Source organism: Eubalaena glacialis, chromosome 11 (assembly GCF_028564815.1).
Source record: "Eubalaena glacialis isolate mEubGla1 chromosome 11, mEubGla1.1.hap2.+ XY, whole genome shotgun sequence".
In the NCBI taxonomy this organism is placed as follows: domain Eukaryota; kingdom Metazoa; phylum Chordata; class Mammalia; order Artiodactyla; family Balaenidae; genus Eubalaena; species Eubalaena glacialis.
The window spans coordinates 89,985,940-90,007,942 of NC_083726.1; the positions used below are offsets into that span (position 1 = coordinate 89,985,940).

At 37.2% G+C, this 22,003-nt stretch overlaps 1 protein-coding gene across 7 annotated transcripts in view; it reads right to left on the reverse strand.

The window, feature by feature from the left end:
- RESF1 (retroelement silencing factor 1) overlaps positions 1–22,003 on the reverse strand; it is a 74,386-nt gene that overhangs the window by 31,236 nt on the left and 21,147 nt on the right. For 4 of the 7 annotated variants that reach the window (XM_061204930.1, XM_061204932.1, XM_061204929.1 and 1 more), the window contains 3 exons: positions 16,283–21,275; positions 14,928–15,011; positions 11,758–12,438 (listed from right to left, as the gene is read on the reverse strand). In XM_061204930.1, coding sequence (XP_061060913.1) covers positions 12,272–12,438; positions 14,928–15,011; positions 16,283–21,218 — 5,187 coding nt within the window. In that variant the 5' untranslated portion in view covers positions 21,219–21,275 and the 3' untranslated portion in view covers positions 11,758–12,271. Of the gene's footprint in view, positions 1–11,757; positions 12,439–13,066; positions 15,012–16,282; positions 21,276–22,003 lie in introns of those variants that run through there. The other 3 variants (XR_009702504.1, XM_061204933.1, XM_061204934.1) reach the window with 3 other exon arrangements.

Consider the following 22,003-nt stretch of genomic DNA (forward strand, 5'->3'; position numbering starts at 1 on the left):
ACTGTCTATCCTTATCTTGACCAAGGAGCCTGACTTCCAGGCTTCCCTAGAATAAGCATAGAGCTACACGAATCAAACAGAAAGTTCACATGTCCATTCAGGCCTTCCATTCCCATATGAAGAAGGAACAATTTAGGGTTTAATTTAGGAAAACACTGTTAGGCAGCTTCTAGGACGGTCCCTAGTGATCCCTACCCCTTCATATTTATACCCTCGGATTACCCCCTCACCTTGAGTGCAGGCTGGACCTTTGTGACTCACTGCTAACAAACAGAATATAGCACAAATGATAGGATGTCATTTCTGAGATTGTTACAAAAAGATTGTGACTTTCATCCTGCCTCTCTCACACTCATGTTCTACTGCTTTGAGGAAAGTCAGCTGCCTTATGAAGAGATCTGCATAGCAAAGAATTGAAAGAGGCTCCAGGCCAATGCCTGTAAGGAACTGAGGCCCTCAGTCTAACAGTTTGAGAAGCCTGAATCCTGCCAAGAATCACATGAGTGAACTTGGAAGTGGATCCTTCCAAGTCAAGCCTTCAGATGAGAACACGATCCCAGCCAACACCTTGACTGCAGCCTTATGACAGACCTTGAGGAGGAGCACCCAGTTAAGCCACATCAGACTTCTGACCCACAGGAACTGTGACATAGTAAATGCTTGTTTCAAGCCCTAAACTATGACAATAACGGATACAGGGATCTAACAATGAGCTTCATTCTGCAAAAAAAGAAGCACATGATGATAGTATATTCCAAATATACGAAGTTGGTAGGTGGTACTCAGTCAGAAATGAAGAAAAGGGAGGCAGTAAGCAAAGTTAAGGTCACAGTGACACAGGAGGAAGTTACGACAGAAAAAGCACAAGGCCACTAGAAATTTTAAGTGCAAAGCCAAATACAGGTGGAAGCTGAAGGACAGTCTGTGTGAGTCCTATGCTGGGATTACTTAGAACACATATTCTGGCCAATTATTCCAGTACTTCTATTCATGGAGCACGGGTAGGTGTTGATATGCATCATGTAATGGAAATGCTCCTTGGTAACTGTACTGTAATTGTTGATTTTAGTATTTGGGGTCAAATTATAAGTTGTTTGATGATTATATTAATTCTTAGGTAAGCTTAAAAGCTGTTTGACCTTAAGTTAATTTTCTGTAGCTCAATGTTCTCATATGTATAAAACAAGGACAATGTAACTTCCTGGTTTACTGTGAATATTAACTTATCATTAATGAGAGGAAATGAGTAAGCGTTAATTAATAAAGGGTATACTTGAATCTGAAGAGAAAAATTAACTATCCACACATTTTGTTTCCTACAAGATCCTTTGAAGCATCTAAAAGGAACAGAGTTAAGATAATTCTCACCAAACCTAACTTGATATTTTGCTCAGGCCATGCAACCATGATTAAGTATAGGATTTACATTTGATATTTTGATGTCTTAAAAATAGAGTTTGGACCCCAAGAAATTATAGCATTAGAAGGTAGGAGCCACATTTTGGATATGTAGTTCAAAGCAATCAGAGCATGCAAATTCCCAGTGACCAATGGAATGTAACATACCTAAAATGCAGCTGTGATGGCAGCAGTTCCCTGATCACTGGGTCCCCACAATTTCAACAGCCTAGAATCTCAAGCAAATCATCAACTTGGAGTTGATCAACAGAGAGATCAGAGAATAAAAGACAGGAGGAAAGCAACTAAAAGGACTTAGAAAAGGAAAGGCTAAATTTCCTTTCCTTCCCTTCTCTTTCCATTCAGGTCAATAGTCCAGGTTTCTGGCTATTTTTTTAAAAAAATTCTATTATCTCATAGACAAATAGATTCTAATTAGGCAAAGCAAAAGTTAGGATAAATTATAAAAATCTCATATTAAACCACAGACATTCCTTCCATTAAAATTTACCCTGAAATACCATCTATGAAAATAATGCTGCTGGGAAGATGGTGCCCTGGGTACAAGTTCATGACTACATTCCTTTCTAGAATCTATACTGGGTGACTCAACCACTAAGAGGTTAGGGTTAACTCATTTAAGATTGTTGCCTTCCATCATGGCCTGCAAGAAAAGGAGATGGCCATTGCAAAAGCTCCACTGAAACTGGCCACATGCTTAACGCAATCAATCCTCAGTCCCAAGACACCTGTTCCCACACAGGCAAGGCAGACCTCTCCACCCACTCAGTGGCACCCACACCGTGGCACAATCCAGAAACAAGATTCTTCTCTCTTCTTCTCCCTTATCCAATCCACCATCAAGTCCTATTAGCTCTCCCTCCAGAACAATGTCACCGTTCAGATGGATATTTTCACTCTATATTTCTCCTCTAAAATTAGTCTTATTATCACTTTCTTTCTGTGGTCAGTTCTTTACATGGATGTCTACTGATTTGTTTGATCTTTCACTCTTGCATCTCACTTTCTATTTTTTATTCCCTTCTTCCTGAAGGACCTCTTCTTTGATCCTTTCTTTCATTGAGGGTTTGTCTTTCTTCATATTATGCATAAAGGAATATTCTACACACAATTGCCCTGAGCCTCAAACACTTAAAAGATCGAATTTCTTTTTACTAATTTTAAGTCAAAGCAGTCTTCTTTCATTCTCTGCTGAAATTAACCACTGAAATTAGATGTTATAAAATCTTCATTGGTACCTGTAAGGTGCAAGCCTCAACATGTAAACACCATGCCTAAAGTGAAAACATTAACTATTAAAAAATTAAAGAATAATGATAGCAGCCAATTCAACATTGTTAAATACACATGTGCAACTCTAAATGTCTTATCCGATTTAAGTATTTGAAATTTAATGTTGACTTTTTGGTAATGAGGCAAGATGGAACATATCCACCTAATTGTGCTTGTGCCTCAGTGGTTAAAGTGCTTGAATCACCACTTTAACCACTGAGATTTTTTTTTACAATCTTAAAAACTGAGGAAACTCAAAAGATACTTATCAAAATTTATTCCATGAGAAGTTGAAACACATTTTTAAAGCATTTTTCATTTAAAATTAAACCCATTATTCCCTGGGTTTATTATTATTATTAAATTATTAAACCCATTCCATCCCTGGTCAGGGAATTAAGATCCCACATGCCATGTGGTGTGGTCAAAAAAAAAATTTTTTTTAATGAAAAATAATTATCAAAACATTTGACAAAAGTTTACCATTGTTTTACATTTTTGCAAATTTCTAATATCTAAGTTTACGGTGGACCGCTGAATTCTTTTCTTTTTTACATCTTTATTGGAGTACAATTGCTTTACAATGCTGTGTCAGTTTATGCTGTACAACAATGTGAATCAGCTATATGTATACATATATCCCCATATCCCCTCCCTCTTGAGCCTACCATCCCTATCCTACCCCTCTAGGTCATCACAAAGCACTGAGCTGAATTCTTACTTGTGCCTTCTGTTGTTAAGCTATGTTGTCTTGAAGTATGTCAAAAAAATCCGATCTCACATACAGGCATAGCTTTTTATGTGAACAAAGAGTGTGTTCATAGCCTTTTCAGATAATCATGCACTATTCTTCTTTAATACTGTGCCAAAAGTTGACAAGCAATTGTTTCCTGAAGGTTTAGTTGCAATGTAGAAGCTGTCACCACAAAGAAATTTTCAGTTTTATTAAAATCCATTGGTCTACGTGGCATTTTGAAAGGATCTCTTATCTCTTCGCACTGGTCATCAGAAATATTGGTTCACTAAGGTATACAGATCTTCCAAATATTGACACTTCTTACCACACAACATCAAAAATAATTGAGTTCATTAATATTCTCATTGAGTTGACTAGAGATCCAGGTAATGGGATGCTATCAAGCTCAGCGTCTTGAATACAAAATTTCCAAAATCCTAATTTCTCTTCAAAAGCTCAAATTATCATTGGCAACAAGTATTTTTATTCCCCTTGAAATATCAGGATGACAAAGTTCGAGACACACGTGTCCATGATTCCTTCAAGTAAATATGATGTTCCATGGGACTACTTCTTCTCAATGACCATCACACCACCATTGCTTCTGTATCTCTCTTGGTTCAAATCATTTGGGAATGCATACATTTCTTTATGTGTACTTGCTAGTTCATCACTTAGGATATTTAAAAGATGTATATTCAGGGGTTGAGATTTAACAACATAAACAACTTTCACCACTTTATCAAAGACATTCTTAAGGGAGACTTTTTTTTTTAATTGAAAGATTCCAGCACTAAAGAACACAATGACCATTCTTCTAAGATGGCGGAGTAGAAGGATGTGTCCTCACACTTTCTTACAAGAATCACAACTAACTGCTGAACAACCATCAACAAAAAAACGCTGGAACCTACCAAAAAAAGATACGCTACATCCAAAGACAACGGAGAAGCCACAACGAGAGGGTAGGAGGGGTGCAATCACGATAAAATCAAATCCCATACACACCAAGTGGGTGACCCACAAACTGGAAAACAATTATACCACAGAAGATCTCCCACTAGAGTGAAAGTTTTGAGCCCCAAGTCAGGCTTCCCAGCCTCAGGGTCCTGCAACAGGAGGAGGGGTACCCAGATAATCCGGCTTTGAAGGCCGCTGGGATTTGACTGCAGGACTTCCACAGGACTAGGGGAAACAGAAACTCCACTCTTAAAGGGCACACACAAAGTCTTGCACACATCAGGATCCAGGGGAGAAAAAGCAGTGCCAGACCTACCTGCTAGTATTGGAAGGTCTCCTGCAGAGGTGGGGGGCGGCTGTGGCTCACTGAGGGGACAAAGACACTGGCAGCACCAGTTCTGGGAAGTACTAACTGTGTGAGCCCTCCCAGAGGCCACCATTAGTCCCACCAAACAGCCTGTAGGCTCCAATGCTGGGTTGCTCAGACCGAACTACCAAATGGGAGGGAACACAGCTCCACCCATCAGCAGACAAGCAGATTAAAGTTTTACTGAGCACTGCCCGGTCCAGAGGGACAAGACCCAGCTCTATCCACCACCAGTCCCTCCCATCAGGAATCTTGCACAAGTCTCTTAGATAGCCTCATTCACCAGAGGGCAGACAGAAGAAGCAAGAACTACAGTCCTACAGCCTGCAGAACGAAAACCACAATCACAGAAAGTTTGACAAAATGAAATGGTAGAGGTTTACATCCCAAATGAAGGAACAAGATAAAATCCCAGAAAAACAACTAAGTGAACTGGAGATAGGCAATCTTCTGGAAAAAGAATTCAGAATAATGATAGTGAAGATGATCCAGGACCATGGAAAAGAATGGAGGCAAAGATTGAGAAGATGCAAGAAATGTTTAACAAAGACCTAGAAGAACTAAAGAACAAACAAACAGAGAGGAACAATACAATAACTGAAATGAAAAATACAGTAGAAGGAATCAAAAGCAGAATAACTGAGACAGCAGAATGGATAAGCGACCTGGAAGACAGAATGGGGGAAAATCACTGCCATGGAAAAGAATAAAGAAAAAAGAATGAAAAGAAATGAAAACAGTCTAAGAGCACTATGGGACAACATTAAACGCACCAACAGGGACTTCCCTGGTGGTCCAGTGGGTAAGACTCTGTGCTCATAATGCAGGGGCCCTGGGTTTGATCCATGGTCAGGGAACTAGATCCCGCATGCACGCCACGCAACTAAGATTTTGCGTGCCACAACTAAGAAGTCTGCATGCCATAAATATGAAGTCTACATGCCACAACTAGGAAGTCTACATGCTACAACTAAAGATCCCATGCGCTGCAACTAAGACCCGGCGCAACCAAAATAAATGAATAAATATTAAAAAAAAAAAAGCACCAACATTCACATTATAGGGGTCCCAGAAGGAGAAGAGAGAAAGAACATGAGAAAATATCTGAAGAGATAATAGCTGAAAATTTCCCTAACATGGGAAAGGAAACAGTCACCCAAGTCGAGGAAGAGCAGAGAGTCCCAGGCAGGATAAACCCAAGGAGGAACACGCTGAGACACATACTAATCAAATTTACAAAAATTAAAGAAAATGAAAAAGTATTAAAAGCAACAAGGGAAAAACGACAAATAACATACAAAGGAACTCCCATAAGGTTATCAGCTGATTTCTCAGCACAGACTCTGCAGGCCAGAAAGAAGGGAGTGGCACGATATATTTTAAGTGATGAAAGGGAAGAACCTACAACCAAGAATACTCTACCCAGCAAGGCTCTCATTCAGATATGATGGAGAAATCAAAAGCTTTACAGACAAGTAAAAGCTAAAGAGAATTCAGCACCACAAGACCAGCTTTGCAACAAATGCTAAAGGAACTCCTCTAGGTGAGAAAGAAAGAGACCAGCAACTTAAAACAACCTGAACATATAGAGACTGCTATATCAATACCACATGGGAACAGCAAACCTAAGAACTACAATAGATACACACACACACACACACACACACACACGCAACCCAAAGACAACACTAAAGATGGTCATCAAACCACAGAAGAGAAAAGACGAAGGGAAGAAAAAAGACCTACAAAAACAAACCCAAAACAATTAAGAAAATGACAATAGGAACATACATATCAATAATTACCTTAAATGTAAATGGATTAAATGCACCAACCAAAAGACACAGACTAGCTGAATGGATACAAAAACAAGACCCATATATATGCTGTCTACAAGAGGCCCACTTCAGACTTACTGACACATACAGACTGAAAGAGAGGGGATGAGAAGGTATTCCATGCAAATGGAAATCAAAAGAAAGCGGGAGTAGCAATACTCATATCAGACAAAAATAGACGTTAAAATAAAGACTGTTATAAGAGACAAACAAGGACACTACATAATGATAAAGGGATCAATCCAAGAAGATGATACAACGATTGTAAATATGTATGTACCCAATAGGAGCACTTCAATACATAAGGCAAATACTAACAGCCATAAAGGGAAACAGTAACACAATAATATTAGGGGACTTTAACATCCCACTTACACCAATGGACAGACAATCCGGACAGAAAATCAATAAGGAAACACAGGCCTTAAATGACACACTAGATCAGATGGACTTAATTGATATTTATAGAGCATTCCATCCAAAAGCAGCAGAAGACACATTCTTCTCAAATGCACATGGAACATTCTCCAGGATTGACCACATGCTGGGACACAAAGCAAGCCTTGGTAAATTTAAGAAAATTGAAATCATATCAAGCATCTTTTCTGACCACAACGCTATGAGATTAGAAAATAAACTACAGGAAAAAAACTATAAGAAACACAAACACGTGGAGGCTAAACAATAGGCTACTAAACAACCCATGGATCACTGAAAAAAATCAAAAAATACCTAAAGATAAATGAAAATGAAAGCACAATGATCCAAAACCTATTGGATGCAGCAAAAGCAGTTCTAAGAGGAAAGTTTAGAGCAGTACAATCTTACCTCAGGAAACAAGAAAAATCTCAAACAACCTAACCTTACATCTAAAGCAACAAGAGAAAGAAAAACAAACAAAATCTAGTTACCAGAAGGAAAGAAATCATAAAGATCAGAGGAGAAATAAATGAAATACAGACAAAGAAAACAACAGCAAATTTCAATAAAACTAAAAAGTTGGTTCTGGGACTTCCCTGATGGTCCAATGGCTAAGACTCCACGCTCACAAAGCAGGGGGCCCGGGTTCAATCCCTGGTCAGGGAACTAGATCCCACATGCCACAACTAAGAGTTCGCATGCCACAACTAATGAGCCTGCACGCGGCAACAAAAATCCTGCACGTGCCAAGATCCTGCATGCCACAAGTATGACCCGACGCAGCCAAATAAATTTTTAAAACTAACTAACTAAATAAAAGCTGGTTCTTTGAAAAGATAAACAAATTGATAAACCTTTAGCCAGACTCAAGAAAAAAAAGGGGAGAGGACTCAAATCAAGAAAAAGGAAAAATTACAACTGACACCATAGAAATACAAAGAATCATAAGAGACTAATACAAGCAACTGTATGCCAATAAAATGGACAACCTGGAAGAAATGGCCAAATTCTTTGAAAGGTGCCAATAAAATGGACAACCTGGAAGAAATGGCCAAATTCTTTGAAAGGTGCCAATAAAATGGACAACCTGGAAGAAATGGCCAAATTCTTTGAAAGGTGCCAATAAAATGGACAACCTGGAAGAAATGGCCAAATTCTTTGAAAGGTACAATCTCCCAAGACTGAACCAGGAAGAAATAGAAAATATGAACAGACCAATCACAAGCACTGAAATTGAGACTATGATTAAAAAGCGCCCAATAAACAAGTCAAGGACCTGAGGGCTTCACAGGCGAATTCTATCAAACATTTAGAGAAGAGCTAACACCTATCCTTCTAAAACTGTTCCAAAAAATTGCAGAGGAAGGAACACTCCCAAACTCATTCTATGAGGTCACCATCACCCTGATACCACAACCAGACAAAGATAACACGAAAAAAGAAAATTACAGGCCAATTATCACTGATGAACATAGATGCAAAAATCCTCAACAAAATACTAGCAATCCAAATCCAACAATACATTAAAAAGATCATACACCATGATCAAGTGGGATTTATCCCAGGGATGCAAGGATTTTTCAATATCCACAAATCAATCAGTGTGATACACCACACCAACAAATTGAAGAATAAAATCCATACGATCATCTTGATAGATGCAGAAAAAGCTTTTGACAAAATTCAGCACCCATTTATGATAAAAACTCTCCAGAAAATGAGGGAGAGGAACCTACCTCAACATAATAAAGTCCATATAAAACAAACCTACAGCTAACACCATACTCAACAGTGAAAAGCTGAAAGCATTTCCTCTAAGATCAGGAACAAGACAAGGATGCCCACTCTCGCCACTTTTATTTAACATAGTTTTGGAAGTCCTAGTGACGGCAATCAGAGAAGAAAAAGAAATAAAAGGAATCCAAATTGTAAAAGAAGTAGTAAAACTGTCACTGTTTGCACATGACATGATACTATACATAGAGAATCCTAAAGATACTACCAGAAAACTACTAGGGCTCATCAATGAATTTGGTAAAGTTGCCGGTTTCAAAATTAATACACAGAAATCTGTTGTATTTTTATACACTAACAACACCCCGTTTACCACTGCATCAAACAGAATAAAATATTGATACCTAGGAATAACCCTACCTAAGGAGACAAAAGACTTGTACTCTGAAAAGTATAAGACACTGATGAAAGAAATAGAAGATGACACAAACAGATGGAAAGATATATCATGTTGGATTGGAAGAATCAATAATGTGAAAATGACTATACTACACAAGTCAATCTACAGATTCAATGCAATCCCTATCAAATTACCAATGGCATTTTTCACCAAACTAGAACAAAAAATCTTAAAATTTGTATGGAGACACAAAAGACCCCAAATAGCCAAAGCAATCTTGAGATACAAAAACGGAGCTGGAGGAATCAGGTTCCCTGACTTCACACTATACTACAAAGCTACAGTTATCAAAACAGTATGGTACTGGCACAAAAACAGAAACAGATCAATGGGTCCATTGATAGAAAGAGGTTAGAAAGTCCAGAAATAAACCCAGGCACCTATGGTCAATCTATGACAAAGGAAGCAAGATTATACAATGGTGGAAAGGCAGTCTCTTCAACAAATGGTGCTGGGAAAACAGGACAACTACATGTAAAAAAATGAAATTAGAACATTCTTGAACACCATACACAAAAATAAACTCAAACTGGATCAAAGACCTAAATGTAAGACCGGACACTATAAAACTCTTAGAGGAAAACATAGGCAGAACAATCTTTGACATAAATCGCAGCAATATCTTCTTTGATCCACCTCCTAGAGTAATGAAAATAAAAATAAACAAATGGGAACTAATTAAACTTAAAAGCTTCTGCAGAGCAAAGGAAACCATAAACAAAACGAAAAGACAACCTACAAAATGGACAAAAATATTTGCAAATGAAGTGACCAACAAGGGATTAGTCTCCAAAATTTACAAGCAGCTCATGTGGCTTAATATCATCAAAACAAACAACCCAATCAAAAAATGGACAGAAGACCTAAACAGACATTTCTCCAAAGAAGACATACAGATGGCCAAGAGGCACATGAAAAGATGTTCAACATCACTAATTATTAGAGAAATGCAAATCAAAACTACAATGAGACATCACCTCACACCAGTCAAAATGGCTATCATCAAAAAATCTACAAACAATAAATGCTGGAGAGGGTGTAGAGAGAGGGAACCCTCTTGCACTGTTGGTGGGAATGTGAATTGGTGAAGCCATTATGGAGAACAGTACGGAGGTTCCTTAAAAATCTAAATATAGAGCTACCATATGATCCTGCAATCCCACTCTGGGGCATATATCTGGAGAAACACATGGTCAGAAAGGATACATGCACGCCAATGTTCATTGCAGCATTGTTTACAATAGCCAAGATATGGAAGCAACCTGAATGTCCATCAACAGAGGAATGGATAAAGGGAAATGTGGTATATATATACAATGGAATATTACTCAGTCATTAAAACCAATGAAATAATGCCATTTGCAGCAACATGGATGGACCTAGAGATTGTTATGCTGAGTGAAATTAAGTCAGACTGAGTGAAGTAAGAGAAATATCGTATGTTATCGCTTATATGTGGAATCTAAAAAGAACTGATACAAATGAACTTATTTACAAAACAGAAACAGACTAACAGACTTAAGGAATGAACTTGTGGTTACCAGGGGGGAAGGGATAGTTAGGGAGTTTGGGATTGGCATGTACACACTGCTATATTTAAAATGGATAACCAAACACAACATTGTAAAGCAACTATACCCCAATAAAAATATGGATAACCAAGGACCTACTGTATAGCACAGGGAACTCTGCTCGATATTATTTAAAAACCTAAATGGGAATAGAATTTGAAGAAGTATAGATACATGTATAACTGAATCAGTTCGCTGTACACCTGAAACTATCACAACACTGTTAATCAACTATACTCCAATGTAAAATAAACAGTTAAAAAAAAAAAGAACACAATGACCAATATAATGACCACTAATATTCATAGTTTGGAGCCACTGCATTGCCTTGACTGGTGCTATGGTGCCAGTTCTACCAACCATTGCTTTTCTAACTGATCCTTCTACTGACATTGCTCAGGATGAGCACAATGGCTTTTCCTGTGGAAGCATGCTATTTAATATTTTGAGAAGCCCAGTCTTCTGAAGTCTTCAGAATGTATTTTTAAAACTTGTGATAAAATATACATATGAGTTTACCATCTCATGCACTTTTAAGTGCACAGTTCAATAGTGGTAAGAATATTCGCACTAGCAAAACTGAAACTATACATCCAACTCTCCATTTCTCTCTACTCCCAGAAATGTAGTTTTAATATATGTGAACTATGTAGCATCAAGATTTTATGAAAACAACACATTTCTACTTCTAGTAGTCATAAAATAAAGCCCAGAAACATCTGAAGAGTTATATTTTGCCTTCCTTGCAATTTCCTGAACCTAGTAAATTTTTGCTCTTCTAATGAATGAACCTGAAAATATTTACTTGTGACAGCTTAATTAGCATTTCTCCTTTTAAAAACACCTTTCTAAAATGTGCTCTCTTGTGAGGGCAGGAAATCAAACACAAATCAAACTGTTTCGGATATACTTTTTAAAAAATAAATGTTTATTTCAAGTATGAAAAGTAATGTTTAAACATTATCCAAAAATTATGTTCAGTTTAACAAGTATAAAACAAGACTCCGACAAAAAGTTTACAATTCAGTATAAAATACTTAAGAATATACTTTGACATTCACAGTGAGGATTTCTGAAAAATAAATTTTGCTAATAAGTTTTAGAAACAAAAATACAGTCCCAGAGGAAATAAACAAGTCCTTAAGTAATGAACAGGTCTCCCTTAGGATGGATAGTTAGCATTTCATAACAAGATTTGTATAATAATTCCTTTTAAAATAATGGTAAACTGGTTCAATAATGTCAGAATTCAATACCTTATGGTTTCCCTGACAAATACCATCTATTTCTTACGTCTGCTACCCAAAAATAAGGTTCTCAAGCCAATTTAATTAAGTAACTTCAATGATATACATAACCTAAAATGGTAACCAAACTCTCTGAGAAATTTTATCACGGCAATCTGAGTATTTCCAGAAAAATAATTTGAACAGAAAGTGACAGAAATTTTCTTGTGGCAATTAGAGAACCATCAGAAGAATTAAAGTCTCAAAATTATTCTAAAGGACTGCTACCAAGACTTCTGCTTCTCTTCTCCATGTACATCTTTTTGTAGGTTTGAAACATTGCTTTTGAATCTTTTACTGGGTTTTGTAGTGTCTCAAATCCATCTGCACTGAAACTTCTCTTGGAGAGTCTTGAATTAGCCAAAACATTATCATCTAAGGAAACAAAAATTTTATTTACTTTATTACTCTTAATGTTAGTGACTAGTATACAATCAATATAAATTGAGACGGAAAACATGCGTTGTTCTCTGGGATAAAAAATTAGGGAAAGAGTTAAGTGTGACAAACTATGGCTCTTTACCTACAGAATTATAAAGTAGATACACAGGACATCTTGCCTCTCCTTTGGGGGCTGTTTTCTAACCTCATCCCCATCTTCACTGCCCAGGGCTATTCTGCTCTACCTGTACCCTTGCCCAATAAAAACTCTTATTATTTGCACACTATTATGAACGTGACTTTCTTAACAGCCATCTAAACTAGCAATATAAAAAGCACAAACGCAAGCCAGTTCCAAAGAGTAAATGGAAAGTACAGCTTGCATATTCTGGTCTTGCTATGCACTAGGTATTCTAAGAAATATCTGTATTTTTCTATTTCTTTAGACTATTTCAGTGCTGTCATTAGCCTCACTATCCCTTTTTTGATGGGCCCAGCCAGCTTTTCCTCTTTCTGTGTATTTCTAGATGTGCCTCTATATCTCAGAAGCTGTTCCAATTCTGAATTCCCGTACTTTACATTCCTGCTCTAGCCACTCCTTTCTGAATAAGTTTTCTTTTACCTTTTTCTGCCTGGGTGGGTCAAGCACTCTGTCCTCTTCTTTCTTTATTTTTTTGGTAACAGAGGATGGTTACTCTTAATTCTTTATCTGTTTCAAATTCCTCTCCGTGCACATCAGCTTTCTGTTATGAATGCTGATACCTGAGCAGCAGCTCTAAGCTGCTTTCCGCTGGATTCTGTCACCTCCTCTTCTTCTACCTCACCCTGAGTTTCACGGCTTGCTCCATCTACGCTCCAACCTTTGCCACCAAATTTAGGTGTCGCTTATCTAAAGTGTGTTTTTTATAGCTCTCTGGGAGTTCCAGTTCTCCAGCCTCTTCCTCTTGGTATGTTCTGTCTTTCATGATTTCCCTGAGTCTCGTAAGACTTTTGACAGAGCTCTGGACTTGTTTCTTAGCTTTTCTCTCACCCTGCTGCATCTCTCATTGTGCCTGGGCCCTGCTTTGTGTCATTTTCATAGTGATCCTGAGTACTGATGTTCCACCTTCAGTGTTTATTGCTCATCCTGTCTGCAGGTATCTTCATGTCTGTCATTTAGCTCATGCTGCTCCCTGAGCCTCTGGTCAACCTGTGCATATATCTGTCTTCTGAGTATTTTCAGATTCAGATTCCAGTTATGCCTCTCAACTCTCTCTGAGGCAAAACTTATGGCCCTCCCTTTTTCCAAGGTACTTTCTTGCTGCAATCTCCACACCCATTTCCATCTTTCTCATATTTCACTTCCTGTGTTCCAACTGTAGGGGTGTGTTTTCTACTCTCTAATTCATTTCCCCCTCTTTCAGTTGTCTTCCTGTTCTAATTAAGAGTGTACATTTCTTCTTCCTTCGATTCTTTCATTCAGGTTTCTTTTTCCCTTTATGTATCTTCAATGTATAAGACTCCATTTCTACATGCCTGCTTACATATATTCTTTATAAACTCTTCTCAACCTTTGTCACACTTCTTCTCTTGCTTCTCTTTATTGTTGCTCCTGGCAAAATTCTGCTTCTCCCAATTTTCAAGACTCTTATGAACTCTTCTTTGTGTATTTAATTAACCAAAACTAAAATAAAATTCCTGAACCCTAGGTTCCAGTTCTCAATGCAAAACCCTAAAACACAAAATACATTCATTCCACTAATTAAAAATCAGATACTAAAAATTCTGGTTTTCTGGTTGGCCCTCAGCCCAAAACCCTTCCCAACAACAACAACAAAAAAAAACCCAAAACCAAAACAAAACAAAAAACTAGGAGCATCAGTCTTTCGTCATCAAAATAACTCAAATTCCACACTTAATAAACTTTGAAGACAGGGAAGTGGTTCAAGTCCCTATTGAGTTACTGGCTATGTAACTTTAGCCAAATGATCTAACCTCTCATTGATAAATGGGAACATCTTTGTCTCCCTGGTTTTGAGAATTTAATTAACTAACTTGCAAATAATCTAATCTAGGGGTTGGCTAACAGGGTATGCCTGTGGGCCAAGCCCAGCCTCTAGCAAGTTTTGGTAAAGTTTAATTGGAACATAGCCCATGCTATAGCTCATTATTCTACAGCCACTTCTCACTGCAATGTTAGAGTATTTAGGAGAGACATTATGATTTGCAAAACCTATCTACACAGAAGAAGTATGCCAACCCCTTGTCTTAAGTCACTGTGATGAGAATTCTCTTGTTAAAAGGAAATAGATCACTACTTCTCTGTCCACAGCATGACAGAAAAAATAGGAGAATGTCTTCCTACCACTCATACAGACACTGAACTATTTTTTAAAAGAATATGGATAAAAACCAAACTTCACAATAGTTTCATAACTGTAATCCAGCTTATATATGACAGAGTGCCAGGTAAGTAAAATAAAAACTTAAACAGACGGCTTTACCTATTTCTTGGTTGGCTTCCGGCATCCTTTTCTCCTCAGTCACACATTTTAACCAGTCTTCTTTTGTACTTTTTATTCCTGAAACTATTTAAATATTCATTTTCAGATCTCTAGATATTGCTATTTATCTCTTTTAGTACTATAATGAAGGAAAACCATGTAAGCCTAAATTAGATTTTAGAAGGCATCAGATATATTCACACATAACTAAAAAGGGCCTGGAAAAATGCTTTCTCCCATATGACGTGCCTGAATCTCACAATTTAAAAGTTTACCTTCATTATGTAATTATGTTTCTCCCACTTGGGCTGAACACCAACACATCTCAAGATACTTAAGGGCACATGAGACAGAATGTACCTCACACTGCTGCTGCACCCACTTCCAACCAGGCCCTCAGATTCTAAGGATCTAGTTTTAAGAACCAAGTGTAATCACCAGTACTTTACAAAATGAATTTTATACTCTATATACTCATATATCCCTACCACCTTCCAAGAAAAAGTACCTTATTTACATTGTAATTTTATGCACCCAAACAGATACTGTCTGAACACAGTACAGGAGAAACTACGATTTCCATTCAAATCCTTTAGTTTTCCAATCTGGGTTTCTCAACACAATGTTTTACATATACTATCCACAACCCATAAATGTTTCCTTCTACCACAAATAATGAGTCCTCTATTTTCTCCTTCCATCTTGCACTACATTGAGAATTCTACCCTTCGGCTAACCAATAGTCATGATTTCCATTCGGGTTTGGTAACTCAACAATGGACCACATTGCTTCCAAGATCCTCTCATTGCGTATTTCATGAGTAGACTAGAAGGTACCACTTTAACTTTAGTGATAACACAATCACCAACTGCTTCAAAGATGACAGTAAGTCAAACCACTTCCGTATGTACAAAAAGATTTCATTAACATTACATATCTCCTAACATTTAGACCAAAGTTTCAAATTCACAGGGCTTTGAAACTGCAAGCCCCAGAAGAGAATGAACAAAGGCAAGACCTGAAATAATGTACACTTGATGCTTTTCTGACTTAGCACAAAGAATGTTTTTCACTTCTTGGCACAAAAGGAAATCTTTGTATTTGGCAAACCTTACAATTTTATATACCTCTTGTCTTTAATGTGAATGTAGTATAATTTAAAATAAGTGGGACACAAACTTGAAACAAATATTGCCCAATGAACCATCAACTTACTGAGAAAACTAAATACTAAGTAAAGGCAAAATGCATTTAAGTCTCTCCTAGCTACAGGGAAGTCAGGAGAGATGCTCTGTCACTTGCTTAACTACAGTATTACAATGTTGCAGACACCATCAAAAAAATCATACTGGACCTTGCACAGGAGCTTGCTCCTTCCTAGGAGTAGATGGCAGATCCTTCTGGTCTTCAACAGGGTTTGTATTCTTAAATAGTCCATCTGGACATAATTTAAACTCCAGCATGCTTAGTTTCTCTGTGGTATCTTTCACAGGTAAAAGGGTCTTAGGTTTATTTTCTGGTCTCTTTTCTTTATTAAGCTTCCTGGGTGAATTGTCTAATTTTGTGAGACAAATGCGCTCACGTTCAGTGCATTTAAATGCAACTCTGTTCAGATACAGTTTCCTTTGATCCTTTGCTTGGGAAGCCATTTGGCTGAATTCAACATCATTATTTACATTACTTAAATTTTTGTCTAATTTGGTTTTATCAATCCACATTTTATCAGGTTGCTTTCCACCAACTGTTCCTTTAATATTCCTTGAAATGTATGTTTTAGGCTCTTTGGAATGATGGGCTTTGAGGTTTTTACCATGGCTTGTACCAATATTTAATGATTCCTTAGAGGTCTGTACACTGCCATTGTGTCTCTCATTTGATCTCCCACAACTTCCCACTCGTGTAGAAAGTTTATTGGACCTCATATACTGAGAATCACATGGTACATTTTTCAGATAGTTTTTCTTTAATGCTTCTTTATGCTTCTGCCTTGATAAATACTCCTTTGGTGATAGAACTCTATTAATTTTAGATGAGCTATCCATAGAGCCTGAGGACTTAACATTTGACACTGTCTTTTCTTTAATTCTGGCTCTTTCACCTGTGGTTGAGAAAAGGTTACAGAATTTAAATGCACCACCTCCCACATTCTTATTCTGCTCTTGTTTATCATACTTCTTCCTCTTTATCTCTGAATCAAGTATGCTCCCTTCATCTAACTTCTTTTCCAAAACTTTTTGTTTAGAGCCACTTGCTTTCAATTTTCTTTTTTCCGGTGATACTGACTGTACCAAAGAACCATTCTTCACATGCAAATCTTTATTTTTACTTGTCAAAAAACCCATCTTTGGTTTTAGCGGTCGTAAGTTTTGTGCCATGAGCTTCCTCTGCAGGCTCTCTTGAGAAAATTTTGCAATTTTGTTAGTGGAGTGAAAAGTTATCTCATGAAATTGCAGTTTTCTTTTTCTTTTGTGACTCTGCAAAGAATCTGGTTTTTTATCACCTTTAGATAAAAAGTGACCAGATAATTCTTGTTCTGTCCTTAATGAGCTGTTATGTTCTGATTTGGATTTATCTTTTATATTCCTGCCTTGCTCTGTTTCAGGAAAAGGTTTTTTCTCAACTGGACAAGTCAGAGGAATCTTCAGCTGATTATTTGGAAGACTGTTAAATGCAATAGGAACATCTCTGTCAGAGGTTCTCTCTCCTTGTTTATAACCGTTGGTCTCCAAAGGAGAATGTGGATCTTTCCCTTTTTCTTCCTTTGAAGTTGAGTTCTTAGTGGAATTACACTGGCATTGAGGTACTCCTTCATAAACCATAGACAGCCACCCCAATGCACAGCAACGGACATCATCTTTTTCTGAATCCAGTATTACAGAATCACAGGTTTCTTCAACTGTATGTGCTTGTGGGTCACACTGGTTCCCTTCTTTTGTGACAGGCTTTTCTTTCTGAGGCTCTGTCAGTTTGTCTACATCATTGGGTTGATCATCCTGTTCAGGAAATAATTCTTTCATTTGCTCTGAATTTAATATTGTAATTTGTATCTGGTCTGTTAAGTCTTTGGAGTCACAACTGGTTTTATCACAAGTTTGAGCTTTTGAGATTCGGTGTGCCATTTGTTGGACCACAAAACCTTCATGCATGTTCACAGGTTCAATACCATAGGGAAACTCTTTTAAAAGTTCTGACAGCTGATCATGTAGGTATAAGATCGATGTCTTATCTTTGAGATTCTCATTTGTTGTAGGATCCTGGGCCGCTTCCTGAGGGTAACTATCGTGCTGAATAGCAGCTGGTGAACACATATCATTAGCCATGCTTTCATTTTTAGTGATATGCTCCAAACTGCTTTCCTCAAGAATTCCACTCGTTGCTCCAATGTACTTCAAAGTCGATGGTTCTGGAGGTTGCAGTGACTCTAACTGATCAGTTATTTCATGTGAAACATCTGTGCACTGTACAAAATTCTCTTTTTGAAAGTCAAAGTCTTTATTTCCAGTGATATTGTCAAATTGTTCATTTTGTCTATTATTCATTACTTGGTGATTGGGTAGAGGTTTCTGTGGCTCAACCTTTTGCAAAGAGGGCAAGTTGAATATCTTTGCTATTTGGGAATTATAAGCGGTATCACCTTCAACAAGGGAACAAATACTGCCAATCTGTAATACATCTCTGCCCACAATATCACTGTCCTTTGATATATATGTGGTTTGCTGATTACTCACAGGATACTGGATATCTGGTTCTGATTTGTTATGCTTTCCTTGATTGGTATTAGGTGTGACTTCTGAATTAGTATTAGTTGATTCACTTTGCTTATCCTTCTGAATTAGTGGGAAAATCTTGGTGTTTGTGGTACTTGTCACTGGTTCATTAACGTTCAAAGCAGCAGTATTTTCCATCGATTTGTTTTGTAAGCTACAAACACTGCCTTCTTTAATAACTGGATACATTGTTTCAGGTAAAGCTTCGGGTGTTATACCTTTGACAGACAATGTTTTGACATCTGAGAGAATTAAGGGTGATACTACAGCAATCCCCTTTGTAGTAGTTGCTCCTGAAGACTCATAATTCTGTGCTGCCATTGATAAAACTGTTTCTTGTGAGCTATTTACAATTTTATTCTGAGAATTTCCCACAGCTGAAAATGGACTCTTCTCACAGATGTCCACAGGCTTTGAAATTCCAACTGCTGTTGTGTTTGTTTTTGACTCATTACACTGTTTTTCTTCTGTAGGTTCTGAAGGTTGCTTTTTCCACAAAGAAAGACATGTTGCCAGCAATTCCATGGAAAAGTGAGAGTCACTTTTAGAAGACATTCCATTGAAGGATTTATGCTCAAAGTAAGAAGAGTTGTTTGAAATCTTGGCATTTATATTACAAGTACTTGGAGTACCTGGAGTTTCCATGGGTTTCAAATTCACTTGGTTACCAGTGTTCTGGATATTTGGATTCATTTCAAAACTATGCAGTTTAGAATCATGAATACGTTCATTAGTATCTTTTAATAATTTTTTCTGAGTTTTATTTCCAGATGCAAGTAAACTGAGAATTAGCCTATTTTTATTTGGATATTTTGAAACATATTCCTCAAAGGATGTAGACTGAGGAAGAGAAGTTGCTTCAGAATTTGTTGGCACATTTTGTGCAACGTTGACTAAATTTCCTGATGAAAATTGGGTGTTATTTAATATTGCCTGGGTAATCTCAACAGTTGATGTCTTTAAAGAACTCACAACTTGCGAACAGCCAGAATTTAGTAAAACAGAACTGACTTGGTTAAAATTTCCGTCCTGAAGGTTGGAATTCAATGTATTGTGTGTTCTATTTGTTTCTTCTGCAGATTCCATTACCGTTGGTGGTTTATCCTCCACAGCATCTGGAGGGCCTAGGGTTACCTGTGGTCCAGACTGGATTTTGGCAGTTTGTTTCAGAGACAACCCACAATTTTGAGCTGATTCACTATAAGAGGTATTAGTTGTTTTAATACAACCTGCTGCCATCAAAAGATTTTTATTAATTTTAATTTTCCTTGCAAGGTCCGAAAACTTCTTTTTTATTTCTACTAATGTTTTAATATCCCTCACTAACTTTTCTTTTGTGGCACTTGTGTCCAGTACTTGATTTGAAGTTAGATTTCGAGAATCCACTCTTTTCTCTTGATTATTTTGAGCAAGAGCCTGAACACCATCCACAGAAGATCTAACAGGTTCATTAAAAGGCTGATTGACATTGGTATTTACTCTCAGGTTACAGGAATTTCCCACTGTGTTGAAATTTTCATTAAGGTTTTGCCACTGCTGCTGAAAGCCTCTACAAAAGTCTTTTCTCATTTCAGATAAGTGCATTTCTTGACTCTGAGGAACTTCCATAGAAGTGTGTTTAACAACATGCTGAGTACTTTGCAGAGGCTGACTTGCATACCTACAGTCATAAGGAGGAGGAGGAGGTCTTTTGTCAGTTTGAGTAACTACATATTGATACGACGGTACAGTTGCAATCTGCTTTGACTGTAAAGTCAGGGCAGGATTTGGAGATTGACTATTTTTAACTTGTAATGATACAGATGACATAGGGGTTTGTTTCTGAAGAGTAGGATCCTGCAAAAAGCTTCGTGATGAATAACTATATTGCTTTGGAAGTGGTCTGTAATCTGGGTAAGTCAATCCACTGGATGCACACTGCTGTGCCCAATCAACCTGTTGCTCTGATAAAGGTAGGTTAAGTCTCGGGTTTCCTTGATAAGTTATAGGAACTCTTCCGGAATTAGAAGGGATCATTTGTAGTTGCATAGAATAGGTATCTGATGTTAGAAATTGATTCTGTAGTGCACGTACATTGGACATATTCGTTCCAAAACCAGTCTGATGAGATACAGTTGCCCCTGTATGAGAAAGCATAGAATTCCTCATTGGTGAGTTCAACCATACATCCTGTGTAACTCCTGAAGACATTTGCAAATCGTGATTTGGTTGTTTGGGTCCTTTAACATTTGCATATGTTATTCTTTCTACTGAAGTTTGTGAGGTCACAATGGTCCCACTATGCATATCAGAAACAGGGATTTGTTGAGGAGTTTTATAATTTCTGATGTTGAGCAGCGGCTGTGAAACTGGATTTAAATTACTGAGAAATAGGCATGGTTCTTGGTTACTTCCAGGATGGTTTAAAGAACTTTGAGATGCTGTGGTAAGTGTGTTTACTAAAGCTTGCTCCAAAAAAGATGCCTGTTTTTTAGGATACTGTGGTGGTAAGGTGACACTCTCTGATTTTGCATTCCAGTTCATCGTCGATTTGATGCAGTAGCAGTGTATTAAAAGCCAGCTGTTTTGAATGTCAGGAATCTGTAGGAAATAAAGATCTTTTATTAAAAAGCTGTTTTGCCAGGTCAGAATTTCTAAGATAATTTTCTTAGTTTACCTTATCACCAATGCTGACTATGTCTAGCAAAATTCCTGAAACCTCAGACTAGAGAAAGCTTCATCTTTGATTTGGATAAGAGGAACAGCAAAGGAAGATGTAATAATAAATATGGCAAATGTCAATAAAATTTTCTGGCGTGTTCAACAGAAATTCATTCTACCCAGTATAGTTAGTATTTTGTTTGTTACACTTGAGACAATTACTTTCTGCATTTATTTATTTTAACTAGCTCTTTATTCTAAGTAACCCATGATCACTGTAAAAAATAAAATTTTTTAAAAATCAAGCATATACTAAGAAGCCCTTACTACTGGCCATCTCCAATGTCTAACTCCCTAGCGGTATCTACTGTTACCTTTCTTTCAGAAAATTTCTATATATAAAAAAACACCAATACATAGATAAAACCTCATCTTTTAAGACAAATGGAGTCCTACCAAACATGCTGTCTACAGTTAGCCTCATTTTCATTACTATACCTAGGATATCTTATCATTTCAACTACACACATATCTATCTCACTGTGCATAACATTCCACTTTCTGTGTATATCACCATTTAACCATTTCTCTATTGATGGACATTTGGTTTTCTTAAGTTTTTGCACTTATAAACTATCCTATACTAAGAATTCTTGTATTTATGCTTT